The sequence below is a fragment of the Ursus maritimus genome, unplaced genomic scaffold (genome assembly GCF_017311325.1).
Source record: "Ursus maritimus isolate PB19 unplaced genomic scaffold, ASM1731132v1 scaffold_35, whole genome shotgun sequence".
Taxonomy (NCBI): Eukaryota; Metazoa; Chordata; class Mammalia; order Carnivora; family Ursidae; genus Ursus; species Ursus maritimus.
The window spans coordinates 17,810,364-17,824,271 of record NW_024426119.1 but is presented as its reverse complement, the minus strand read 5'-3'; the positions used below and the strand labels follow the sequence as shown (position 1 = coordinate 17,824,271).

The following is a 13,908-nucleotide window of genomic DNA, read 5'->3' as shown; positions in this document are numbered from 1 at the left end:
GTTGCATTGAATGTTTAGATTGCTCTAGGTAGTATAGACATTTTAATATTTGTTCTCCCAATCCATGAGCATGGAATGTTTTTCCATTTCTTTGTGTCTTCCTCAGTTTCTTTCATGAGTATTCTATAGTTTTCTGAGTACAGATCCTTTGCCTCTTTGGTTAGGTTTATTCCTAGGTATCTTATGGTTTTGGGTGCAATTGTAAATGGGATTGACTCCTTAATTTCTCTTTCTTCTGTCTCGTTGTTAGTGTATAGAAATACAACTGATTTCTGTGCATCGATTTTATATCCTGCAACTTTGCTGAATTTCTGTATGAGTTCTAGAAATTTTGGAGTTGGAATCTTTTGGGTTTTCCACATAAAATATCATGTCATCTGCAAAGAGTGAGAGTTTGACTTATTTCCTGATTCGGATACCTTTTATTTCTTTAGTTGTCTAATTGCTGAGGCTAGGACTTCTAGTACTATGTTGAACAGCAGTGGTGAGAGTGGACATCCCTGCCATGTTTCCTGACCTTGGGGGAAAAGCTCTCAGTTTTTCCCTGTTGAGAATGATATTTGCTGTGGGTTTTTCATAGATGGCTTTTATGGTATTGAAGTATGTACCCGCTGTCCGTACACTGAAGAGTTTTAATCAAGAAAGGATGCTGTACTTTGTCAAATGCTTTTTCTGCATCTACTGAGATGGTTCTTGTCCTTTCTTTTATCACATGTAGTATATCACATTGATCTGTGGATGTTGAACCATCCTTGCAGCCCAGGAATAAATCTCACTTGGTCATGGTGAATAATCCTTTTAATGTACTGTTGGATCCTATTGGCTAGTATTTTGGTGAGAAGTTTTACATCTATGTTCATCAGGGATATTGGTCTGTAATTCTCCTTTTTGGTGGGGTCTTTGGTTTTGGGATCAATGTTAATGCTGGCTTCTTAAAAAGAGTTTGGAAGTTTTCCTTCCATTTTCATTTTTTGAAGCAGCTTCAAAAGAATAGGTATTAATTCTTCTTTAAATGTTTGGTAGAATTCCCCAGGGGAGCCATCAGGCCCTGCACTCTTGTTTTTTGGGAGATTTTTGATCACTGCTTCATTTTCCTTGCTGGTTATGGGTCTGTTCACGTTTTCTATTTCTTCTTGGCTCAGTTTTTGTCATTTATACGTCTCTAGGAATGCATGCATTTCTTCCAGATTGTTTAATTTGTTAGCATATAGTTGCTCATAATATGTTCTATAATTGCTTGTATTTCTTCAGTGTTCGTTGTGATCTCTCCTTTTTCATTCATGATTTTATTAATTTGGGCCCTTTCTCTTTTCCTTTTGATAAGTCTGGCCAGGGATTTATCAATCTTATTAATTCTTTCAAAGAACCAGCCCCCAGTTTTGTTGATCTGTTCTGTTGTTTTGGTTTCTGTTACATTGATTTCTGCTGTAATCTTTATTAACTCTCTTCTCCTGATGGGTTTAGGCTTTATTTGCTGTTCTTTCTCCAGCTCCTTTAGGTGTAGGGTTAGGTTGTGTATTTGAGACTTTTCTTGTTTCTTGAGAAAGGCTTGTAGTGCTATATACGTCCCTCGTAGGACTACCTTTGCGGCATCCCAAAGGTTTTGAACAGTAGTGTTTTCATTTTCATTTGTTTCCATGATTTTTAAAATTCCTCTTTAATTTCCTGGTTGACCCATTCATTCTTTAGTAGAACGCTCTTTAGATAACGAGAGAACAAAATACTAAAATACTAAAGGGCAACAAGGACCCCAGAGAAATATACACTAAACAAATCAGAAGAGACCTGGAAGCAGGGGAAAAAAAAGGAAAAATATATATAATCATACTGGTGAGCAGAATAGAGCTATATGCTGGATTCTGTGTGTATTTTGGTCTATTTTTTAGAAAACTAGATCCCAAAATTGTAACGAAGGAAAAACTTGTATATGTACAAAAATAAAATTAAATACAATGAAAGGTTAGACTGTGTGAAAATGGAAATTAAAAAACAAGGAAAAACAAAAAAAGAAAAAACAAAAAAGGAAGGGATATAAACAGGTGAACAGAACAGAGCCATACACTACCTTCTGAGTGTATTTTGGTCAGTTTGTTAGGGGAAGCTACATCTCAAAATTGCAATGAAAAAAAACCTTATATATGCAAAAGTAAAATTAAGGACATTGAGAGGATAGAATGTAACTGTAAATATGAAAATTAAAAAACTTAAAACAAAAAAATAAGGGAAAAAAAGAATATGATCAGGCTGGTCAATAGAACAGAGCCATACACTAGATTTTGGGTGTATTTTGGTCTATTAGAACAAACTGCACCCCAAAATTTTAAAGAAAGAAAAACTTGTGTGTGTGTATATATATATATATACACACACATATATATGTATGTGTATATACATATATACATATATATATACACACATATGTAGATATATACACACGCACAAAAATAAGGTTAAATACAATGAAGGGATAGAATATGACTGTAAAAATGAAAATTAAAAAGGATTTTAAAAAAGGAAAAGTTGGTTGAAAAGGGAAAGAAGAAAAATTTTTAAAAAGAAAAAAAATTAAAATTAAATTTGAAAGACTAAAGAATCATGGGGAAAAAGCCATGAATTCTATGTGCTGTATTCCCCCTAGCGCTGGAGTTTTACAATTTGCATTGATCCCTAAACTTGGGTCTTGGCTGGCTGTCCTTGCCGATCATGTGGGGGAGGGGCCTGTTGCATTGATTCTCAAATGTCTTTGCCCCAGGCAGAATTGCACCACCCTTGCCAGGGGCCAGGCTAAGTCATTGCTCTGGTTTGCTCTCCGTAGCTTTTGTTCCCTGAAGGCTTTCTGCGCAGCTTTAGAGGATGAGAATGAAAATGGCGGCCTCCCAGTCTCTGGCCCTGGAGCCGAAAGCTCGGGGCCCTGCCCCTCAGTGTGCCCTCAGGAAAAAGCAGTCAGTCACTCCTGTCCCCTGGTCTCCGGCCGCACTCCGTGCTCACCCAGCCTGTGACCGAGTATTTCTGTCTCTGGCTCCCGGCCCTGTTTGGAGTCTCCAAACCCAGCAGGCTGTGCGGCACGGTCACGCGTTGCTCTTCCTGGAGGAGGAATGGGGCTCTCCCTAGATCTGCCGCTTGTTGAGGCCCGGTGGAAGAGCAGCGGCCCGACTCACAGTGTATGGCCACCCCGAGCTGAGAGCCTACTCCTCGGCTCACTCTGCAGCCGGCTTCCCTCCTCCAATACCTGGGAGCTCTGCCGCACTCAGGCACCCCTGGTCTTCCTGTGACCCCAAGGGTCCTGAGACCACACTGTCCCAGCGAGGGTTCCCTCTCCCGCTTAGCCACCAGAGCGACATCCCTCACCGGAGCAGACTTCTACAAGTTCCGTTTTTGTGCTCGTGCTCTAGCACTTGCCCGTAGGCGGCTGATGGAGGCTTCCTCCCCCTGCGGTCTGTCTTCCTGTGTATCACCTCACATTCACTTCTCCGCACCTCCTACCTTGCAGAAAGTGGTCACTTTTCTATTCGTAGAGTTGCAGCTATTCTCTTCGATCTCAGGTTGAGTTCGCAGGTGTGCAGAATGATTTGATAGCTAGCTAAATGGGTTCCTGGGACCAGATGAAATTAAGGTTTCCTACTCCTCTGCCATCTTACTCTTCTCGGTGTTAATTTTTCTTTAAATATTTGGTAGAATTCACCAGTGAAGCCATCTGGTTTGGGGATTTCCTTGTTGATAGGTTTCTGAGTATTCCTTCAATCTCCTAACTAGTTACATATTTGTTTGGATTCCCTGAACTGCCTGTTTCTTCATCATTCACTCTTAGTAGATGGGGAGTGTCTAGGAATTTGTTTTGTCTAGGTTATCCAGCTTATTGGTGTACTGGTGTTCAGAGTATTCCCTTACGCTCTTTATTTCTGTGGTTTCAGTTGTAGTGTTACTCTTCCATTTACAATTTTATTTTTGTAAAGTCAGTTGTAACATCCCCTTTCATTTCTGCTGTTATTTGAGTCTTTTTTTTTTTTTCTTAGTCTAGGTAAAGGCTTGTCAATTTTGTTGATCTTTTCAAAGAGCCAACTCTTGGTTTCATTGATTTTTCTCTACTGTTATTTTATTCTCTATTTCATTCTCTCTGCCCTCATCTTTAGTGTTTCCTATTTTCAACTAGGTTTGGGTTTAGTTCTCTAGTTAAGTTATAAAGTTAGTTATGATTTGAGATCTTTAAAGATCTCAGCGTTAAGCATTTATAGCTATGCATTTTCCCCTTAGCATTGCTTTCATTATATCCCATAAGTTTTGGTACGTTGTGTTTTCATTGTCATTTATCTGAAGATATTTTCTAATTTTCCTTGTGATTTCTTCTTCGACCCATTGGTTAAGAGTACAAATTCCCACATATTGGTGGATTTTCCAATCTTCCTTCTGTTGATTTCTAGTTTCATTTCAGTGTGAACAGAAAAGACAGTTTGTATGGCTTCAATCTTTTAAAATTTACTAAGACTTGTTTTGTGGCCCAACATGATGTGTTTTGGAGAATGTTCCCTGTGCACTTAAGAAAAATGTGCATTTTGGGGCATCTGGGTGGTAGAGTCAGTTGAGCGCTGCCTCTTGGTTTCAGCTGAGGTTGTAGTCTCAGGGTGGTGAGATTAAGCCCTGCATCCGGCTCCACACTGAGCACAGAGTCTGTGCGGGTTTCTCTGTCCCTCTCTCTTCCCCTCTGCCCTGCGGTCTCTCTCTCTCTCTCTAAAATAAATGTTTGGGGGGGATAAAAGAAAAATGTGTACTTTGCTTTTGTTGGGGGCAATGTACTATATATGTCTTTTGGCTCCAGTTGGTCTGTTGGGTTATCAAGTACTGTTCTTATTGCTCTTTCTGGTTGTTCTATTCATGGGTTGGGTATTGAAGTCTACTATAATTGCAGTGCTGTTTTTTCTTCCACCAGTTCTGTGTTTGCCTCATATATTTAGGAACTGATGTTTGGTGCATATATAATTGTTATAAGTCCTTGGTGAATCAAGCATTTTATTATTATATAATGGCCTTTTTCTCTCATAACTGTTTTGACTTAAAGTCTATTTTGTCTGATATTATAGCCACCCCTATCTTCCTTTGGGTACTATTTGCATGCAGTATATTTTTTCATCCTTTCATTTTTCAGTGTATGTCCTCAGATCTAAAGTGAGTCTCTTGTAGACATTATACAGTTCAATCTTGTTTTTTAAATCCAATCTAGGGGAAGTTTAATTCATTTACATTTCAAGTTATTACTGATGGGGAAGAACTTCCATTACCATTTCGTATTGTTTTCCATGTGTCTTAAAGCTCATTTGTTTGTCATTTAAATGTCTTAATTTCCTAGGAGTCTCAGCCCTGCTTTTTTTCAGGGCCTTAGTTGTTGTATTTTATTCCTCGAGCCATAATCTCTTGCACCTAGGCCTTCATGGTTCTGCAGACCCCCCCTAAAGGCCCCCTGTGCAGCAGTTCCCACCACTGCTTTTAGCAGCCTCCAACCTGGTATGTAAACTGTCACCATTCCATCAGTGCTCAGAGTCAGGCAAGACAGTCCCTCAAGCAATCCCCAGACAAGTCAGAATGTTACAAGCAAGTTCTACTCTTCTTTCCATGAATTAAAAGGCTTCCTTCCATTATGCCAGGAGGGTAAGGGAAAAGGATGAGCATAAATGCCATGAAATTTCCTATCATTTTGAATGTGGCTTTTTGTTTAGGTGTTTGGTTGTTACTGCTGCTTAATTGGTTTCTATAGTTCTGACAACACTCCATTGTATCGTGTTTCCATGTGTGTTCGTTAGGGGAAAAGGGCCTGGAACTTCCTTATCTGCTGTCTTGGTGACATCACTGTCAATCATCTTTTAAAGAGATTTTTTTTTAAAAGTCTGCTAATATTTATTATGTTATTTCTGGTACTTTTTTTATATGTACATAAATTCAGATTTCCTTCTGGTATCATTGCCCTTTTGCTTGAAAGGCTTTCTTTAACGTTTAAGATCTTCCTGTACTTAAATTCTACTGACCTATCAGAGTTCACAGGTCCTTTTTCTGCATTGTCCAAATTGATGCAGAGCTCATTCAGATAATTTTTGCCAAGATTACAAACTCTCCATTGTCAGGCCTGTGGCTGAATTCTCTGCTCAGCTCTTAGACCACAGCTGTTGCCTTTCACGTGTTCCTAGGGGTCTCACCCTGCACATGGGGTATTCAGGTGTCTGCCAGGGATTTGAGGGAATTTTGAGGGCTCCATTCTTTCTAGGATTTGTCACCTGGAAATTTCTACAATGCTGGCAACCCTATTGTCTCATTCCTCAGACCAGTAAGACTGCTACTTTTTCCTCAAGGTCTATCTCCTGTGAACCCATGAAGTAGAAAGTGCTCTCAGAAGCCAACTGAATGTGGACTTCAGCCAGTGTATTTCACTTTTCTCAAGGATCATATCACCTCCAGTTTCTGCTCACTATTGATTACTCATCTATACCTTCAAATATGGTTTTGTTACCCCCAGCAGAGTTGGTCTACTACAAACTGCCATTACTGGAAGTAGAACTGATTTATTATTTCTAGAATGTTTAAATGTGTGAGACATGAGCATCATTATAAGTTATCAGTGTTAAAAAGAAAATTTATTTCAGTTAAAGATAGTTATTACTAGTGTGGCAATATTTTTAATAATGTTTTCAATAAAGACTGAAGACTATATGGGATTTCTTTTTCTTTTTGCAGGATATAGCCAATGAAGAACACAAAAAAATTGAAGCATTGAAATCCGAAAACAAGAAGCTAGAAAAACAAAAAGGGGAATTAATGATAGGGTTGAAGAAACAATTAAAATTAATTGATGTTTTAAAAAGGCAGAAGGTGAGTCTATCCTTTAAAAACACAGTGAAATCATAGGTAGTATTTGGGCCACTCGACTAAAATCGTTAGTTCTACTTTAGATATGCTTTTTATTTTGACATGCTTAGGCACAAAATTTTATCTATATAACATACATAATGTGTCATCCAAGCAGATGGATATTTCCATGCAAGTAAACTAGTAATGTGGCAAATGGGACTAGAAATACAGTATGGGTACTCCTTAATTACAGTATATACAAGAATAACTATCTTAGGGAATTGGTTTGCCTCTTGGAACACTGAAGATTGATTTCCAAACCACTATTCCCTTCTGTACACACGAGTCACCCGTGGTGAGAAGATACAAAGTCATGGTTCTGCCACTTTCCCTTTTTGCAAAGGTTAGGAATTAGAATGTTGTTGTTCTCTCAACCAGTTGGTTCAGTAACCACCATGGACAAAATAGGTTTTTACAAGCTGATCACTAATTATTTCAAATACCATGTTTATTAGAACTCGAATACACATTCCAACAGAGATTAATTTGATAGCATATTTATACACACATTTATTGATTTCCTATTCTGTGCTACTCTTAATACTAAAACCGTATTGATTTGTTACAAACGCAGATGCATATTGAAGCTGCCAAGATGCTGTCTTTCACCGAAGAGGAATTTATGAAGGCACTTGAATGGGGAAATTCATAAATGATCTACTTTAAAGTATACAGACTTTGTATGAGACCCATATACATTTTATTCAACTAAAGTTTTAATGATTTGTTTTTACTCTTTATAAGTAATGACGATATTTCATAATGAAATCAAAGCAATTCCAGTGAATTCCCTATTCAGAGTGAGGGGATACAAAATTGAAAGTAATTATTATTAGAAAAGGAATATTTTGTAAAATAGGAATTCTTTCTTGTGACCCACTTGCCCTCTAATGTAAAGTACTTTAGAGATTCTGTTCTAGTTCATAAATAAGTTTATGTGACAGGAATTCTAAGTTTAATGACAATAAACCGCTTTGAAATTCCTCACTCTTAACTATTCTCTTTCCTTATAGTAGAAAGAAAGATACTTTGGCCAAATCCCGGAAGTTAAGTTCCAAAACCACAAATACTGCTGGTCTGAATGGAGATGCAGAGAAAGCTCTGAGCAGCAGGAGTACGGAGAGGTTGTCTCCTGGGTTTGGCCTCTAATGTATTTATATATATGGACTGTCGAGATGTGGTGTAGAACTCAGATCTTCACTTTATCAGTACAAGTTTGACTAAAAGCAATTTTGTAGCTAAAAAATATGAATTACGGAGACCCTTTAGGAAATCCAAATAGATTATGGAGTATTACTTAACTGTAAAACAGAAGTTACAGTGACATCTAGTGGTAAAAACAATCCAGGTTTTACCAAATCTCGATGGTGTCACTTCTCTTCACAAATTTCACTCCTTTTCTGATATGCTTTCCTAAACTCTTCACCAAGCATATCGATATCATCCTCTTTTTTAAAAACTCCCTACAAGAAAAATATTTCATGGGTTACTTCAAATGCTTATAAGACTAACAAATACATAGACTACAATTTCAGAAGTTATCTCCAAGATAAGGAAATCTATTCAATAGGTTTATGGAAAACATCACTGTTCTCTAAAATTATGACCCAATATGTATACTGAATGTTCTTTGATTTCCTGACTTATCTATGAGCTCCAGCCTAAGAATCTGGGCTCTTCTACTTTACTACTGCAGGTCACCACTGCTAGGATTGGCTGAATGAGAATTTAACAAGGTATGAGAGAGGTCAGGGTGAAGAGACTGAGCTTTGCCCAGCTCATGCATCGGACTGGCTCTTGCCTCCATTCTATGGCTGATCGGCAAACCTGCAATCTTGCAGGAAAGGCTCCAGGTTTGGAGGTAAGCCATTTAGGCAAGCCCTTCGAAATTCTCCATGCTTTTATTTACTTTTCCCTTATACTATACAGTAAAAGGCTGTTAAATATTTACTTATATAATTTAAAGGAGTTAAAGAATAATTTAGGTCATTTGGGGACATATCAGGTTTGTTAGGCTCTCCCCATCTCCACAATTATTTACTTTTAAAAATATCTAAATCCCAGACTCTCCAGAATTTATAGTTTTTTTTATGATTGAAGTGATGTGGACAAGCAGTAATTACTCCTTTCTCCTTCTCTGCACTGCACTGAAAACAAAATAAGCACTTGATTCTTCCAAATGAATAAATCAAATGACATTTCTATTTTTGGAGGATGGAAATTTTATTTACATGCATCCAGATGTTTATGTGGCTTATGAAACTCAATTGTTACTTCATTTATAGTCAGAATGTATCTCACGCATACAAGAAAATCTGTTATCTTTTGGAAGTACTTTTAAAAACAGGTTACCTAGTACTACCTACTTATACCCTCCCATTACATAGCAGATCTGTCTCAGCCTCGGTTCAAGCATATGTCTGTTAGCAGCGTTACTAATTACAAGATTTTCCTGTAGGTCATCAGCTTCAGTGTACAAAGTATCGCAACTGCTTTTAGGGTAGTTTAGTGTTAGACTTACTGCACCAAAAGGGGAGGAAAAACTTCTACAATTTAAGTTCAGGAAATCTAGCTCATACTTCTAAGAATGTGCCTAGACCAACTCTCTCATTTTAGAGACAGATGTCAATAACTGCCTAAGATCCCACTGCCGAAGTAAGCAAAACCCAGGCCCTCTGAAATCCTAATTACCATGTATTTTCCCCACTACTGGAGGTCGGGAAGATTATACCTTGAGTTAAATCGCACTTACTTTAGGGAGATATCCTAGTAATTTTGTAGCATGTTCTTTGAGAAGTTTCAGTCTTTCTTCTTCAATAATTGCATTAATACATCCTTGTCTTCTTTGCTGCAACTGCCATTCTTCCAGTTCACGTTGCTGGAAATGTAAATAAAATTTTATTGTCACAGAATACATTAATCTTTTAAGAAGTCATCAAATAAAACTATTCTTGCAGTGAATTAGATAAAATTGCTGAACTATTTTCGACACTTCAGGAAATACTATATAGTATATATATCTTTTATATTTATTATATACCCAACATATCTCGTTTACAGTTACTATTCCCTTAAAGTTACAAAAACAATAGTCATGACTAGGATTTTAGGGAGGCAAGTATATATTTTTAGAACAATATCTTCATTACCAAGGAAAAATTTCTCAAAGAAGGGATTTCTAATTCAAATATTTATGTAATGTTTACCATATGCCAAGTGCTGAAGGCAGCTTACAGTGTAAAACAAAAGCTGGATAAAAGAGAATAGGGATATCTCAAAGGTCTGTATTTCCATATGTTAAGACTTGTAAGAGTCTGTATGAAGCACAAGAGTAGGAGCAAGAGGTCCCACAGAAGAACCAGTGTTTCTCAGGAGAGCACTGGGTGCTCTTACATAACCACACCAAACTTCTGTGCCACATCTGGTGGAAGAGAGGACCAGCTTTAAAAAGTTCTAGGGCTTAAAAGAACTCTTATGGAGCTGTACCCAAATAATCCTATTGGAAAAAGGGTGCTAAAGGCAGACCACTGAAGCAATGAATTCCACCTACAATTAAAGTAGTATTAATATTAAGCTTATCTTTGCAACAACCATAGTTTCCCAGGGTCATTATTTCTTCAGACCACTCCTTGTCAAAGTCCTGTAAACTGGGAAAGAGTATGTCTGTTTTGCTACAATGGGAGGCAAGCTTCTACATAACCTAATAACTCTTTGCAGTTACCAGATGAAGATAAAGAAGGATGCTAGGACAGCCATATCCAATGCCATGTAAATCCATGATAGCTTTTCATGAGAATATGTTGTCTACTATGATACTACGTGCATTACAGAATCGGAAGCAGCGCTGAGATAGCTAAGTGAGAAAAGACACTCTCACCCATTTGTTCCTGAATCAGAGTTGAGTGGCTCTTATTTATGTTATCTCTAAGATCAAATAGGGTAATAGAATCTGCCATGGAATTGTTATACCTGAATTTTTTTTTTTTTAGACTACATTTCTAAGACTCCCTTACACTCAGGTGTGGCCAAAATAGGACTTGGTTTCTGCCAATTGAATATAAGCAAAAATGTCATATAGACTTTTATGTGGGAGAATAAACCATCTACTAAGCCACTATTAATTTGGTACTCTACCTGTAGCCAAACCTAGTCCTAACTGATGTGTTCCTGATAAAAAGGAGATGCAAGAAAGTTCTGTAATGTTATGAGGAAAGCGCACTTGTTAGATTTTTGTCCAATGATGTACAATCTCTAATTCGCGTAGAATACAAGATTTCTCTTCTTAGGATGTGGTAAACACATTAAATATCCTAATAAACACTTTTATAGTAAATTAGGATAAGTGGTTTAGAAAAGTCTGAAACCATTTTGTCCATTTAGGACAAATTCTGAATAGCTGATAGTAGCTAACTATTTCCTAGGGAGTTTCAGATTTTTGTCTGACTAACCATATGATTTTTTTTAGAGCTAGACAGAATTGTAGATACCTATTTTAGGAATATCTCTAAAATCTAAAAAAAACACAGAGCCTCATAGGATTGTAACGGAATGGATTAATATATTCCATGATCATGAAAATCCACCCTTGCCCTTGGGATGTGATCCAATCTCACACTTGAAGCACACAGCTTCATACTAGGAATATGACATTAAGACAAATTGAAGTTATCTGTTTGAAGTTATCTATGCTTTCGGTAGTTTTATCTGATTTCCATTTACAGTTTTCTTGCTAATTTTTCTAGGAGCTTTCTAATTAGCTCTGTAAGCCATGAGATGGGACGGTTTGTCACCGTTTGTACCTCTTTCTAGGCAAGGAGTATTCAAAGACTTCTGATCAATTTCAAAATCCTTCGAATTTTTATCCTCTTTGCTCTGCTTGTCTGACGTTGATCACCCTCACTGATTCAACAAACATTATTTCCCACTTGCTAGGCAAGATTCTAGGTGCTTATAGGTTAACCCTTAAAGGTTAGAGTAAATCATGATTGGTTTATATCAAAGCTAAGGAATTGCGATTTAATGCTGTAATCCACTTAAGTTTAAGCAGGAGGAGGATCTAATGAGTTTTCTAAACCCATAGTAACTAGTGGCAGATAGTGGACTGGAGTCATATGGAGAATAGTAGATGACAGCTTCGGTAGTCCACAGGAATGGCATTAAATGTCTGAACTAAGTTACGAAGAAACGAAACTGGATTTAATGACTTATTGCTGAAGTAAAGTCAACAGAATTTAGTGGCTGACTAAAAACTATTAGAAATGGGTAAAAATCCAGGAATGAGTCTAAGGTCATAGACTTAGGTGACTAACTGAATATGTGGTCTTTAACCAAGATTCAGGCTACAGAAATGAAAAGGTTTGTCTGGAATGTTCACTTTTGGAAACCTAAATGCTAAGGCATCTACAAAATTTCCAGCTATGTCACTTAGACATCTGGAAATATGGCAACAGAACTGTGGCATGAAATAAGAATAGAGAAGAGCCAACGTATTCCAACATTTCATGGAGCAGGTAAAAGAGCGGATCTCTCTCGGTTTTCTGTGATACACCAGATTCTCTTGCCTTTCTAACCAGCTCTTGGTATCGTCGTCGTTTTTTTCCTCCTGCTTCTACTCCCAAGACTTGATTTGCCCTTTGTTTCTCATTATAATATATTCTTTAGAGGAATCATCTTAGCTTGAACCTCTCTGTGTGCTACTTAATGCCAGATACGTATTTCTAGGAAAATCTGACCTAAGCTTTGCTCCTCTGGGTCAGCTGCCTTCAGAATATTTTCAATTTGCTTTTCTGTTTCAAACCCAAAATGATTAAAACTAAAGTAATTATATCTTTTGGTTCCACCTCAAAACGTAACAGCACTTGGTATTCTCTGAGTTTCTCATATTTGAAACCTTGGAGTTATTTTGACTCTTTCCTCTACTCTATCCTACATCCAAAAAAGCCATAGCAGTCTCATCTTCCTTTAAAAATATTTAAACTCTTCTCTTTCTTGCTTCTTCCATTGCTCTGTGAACCTATTCCAGGTCCTCCTCACCTCTTTCTTGAATTACTGCCTTCTCCTCTTGCTAAAGACCATGTTATGATCACCAGTTTCCTACTGTATCATATCTAAATTCTTCTGCCTATCATTCAAGTTTCTCATTGTGGTAATTCCATATGCTGTCAACTTAGAATAGCCTTCTGCTTTTATTCATCTTTTATGTATTTCCGGGTAAACCCACATAGTTCTGCCATAAATATACAGTTGACCTGTGAACAACACTGGTTTGAGCTGCACAGGTCCCCTTACCTGTAAGGTTTTTTTTCGATAAATATGATATAGTACCATATGTAAATGTATTTTCTCTTCCTAATAACATTTTCTTTTCTCTACCTTACTTTAAGAATGCAGGATGTAATACACATATAAAATAAGTGCTAATTGAACCTTTATGTTATCAATAAGGCTTCTGGTCATCAGTAGGCTATCAGTTAAGTTTTGGGGGAGTCAAAAGTTACACATGGATCTTTGGGTGAGGGGCAGGTGTCAGCACCCCTAACCCCTGTGCTGTTCATCGGTCAACTGTATTGCACAATTGGTAAATTACAACTACCAAATTCTATAAATGTTTACATTTTACATTTAAGAAATGTATTCTTAGTATAATTTTATATATAATCGAGTCTTTTGGGAATCTATACCCTAATTTTTGCACTACCCTAGAGGCTACCAGAATTAACTTTTATTTATTTTGGTTTCCTCACTAACACTCAGCAGAATGCCCAGCAGGTCAGTATCTGTTGATTACAAGAATGTCTCAAGATTTCTTCCTGTCCACCCATACAGGAAAAGATCATCATTATGATAATTATTAATCCCTGCTCTGCCACTTACTTGCTTTGAAACCTTGAGCAATATATATATTTAATCTCTCTATGCCTCAGTTCCCACATCTTTAAAATGGGGGTAGAATAGTGCCTAACTCACGGGGTTGAAAGTTTAAAGTTATCACTTTGCTTGTAATGAGCTCAGAATAGT

At 37.3% G+C, this 13,908-nt stretch overlaps 2 protein-coding genes across 3 annotated transcripts in view; one reads left to right on the top strand and one right to left on the bottom strand.

The window, feature by feature from the left end:
* Positions 1-7,874, top strand: part of TEX9 (testis expressed 9) — a 62,531-nt gene extending 54,657 nt beyond the window's left edge. For both annotated transcript variants that reach the window (XM_008706010.2, XM_040620609.1), the window contains 2 exons: positions 6,718-6,852; positions 7,466-7,874. In XM_008706010.2, the coding sequence (XP_008704232.1) occupies positions 6,718-6,852; positions 7,466-7,543 (213 nt within the window). In that variant the 3' untranslated portion in view covers positions 7,544-7,874. The remainder of the gene's footprint in view (positions 1-6,717; positions 6,853-7,465) is intronic.
* Positions 7,875-8,024: 150 nt separating this feature from the next.
* MNS1 (meiosis specific nuclear structural 1) overlaps positions 8,025-13,908 on the bottom strand; it is a 77,485-nt gene continuing 71,601 nt past the window's right edge. The window contains exons 9-10 of the mRNA XM_040620608.1: positions 9,644-9,769; positions 8,025-8,354 (exon numbers count right to left, since the gene is read on the bottom strand). Coding sequence (XP_040476542.1) covers positions 8,262-8,354; positions 9,644-9,769 — 219 coding nt within the window. The 3' untranslated portion in view covers positions 8,025-8,261. The remainder of the gene's footprint in view (positions 8,355-9,643; positions 9,770-13,908) is intronic.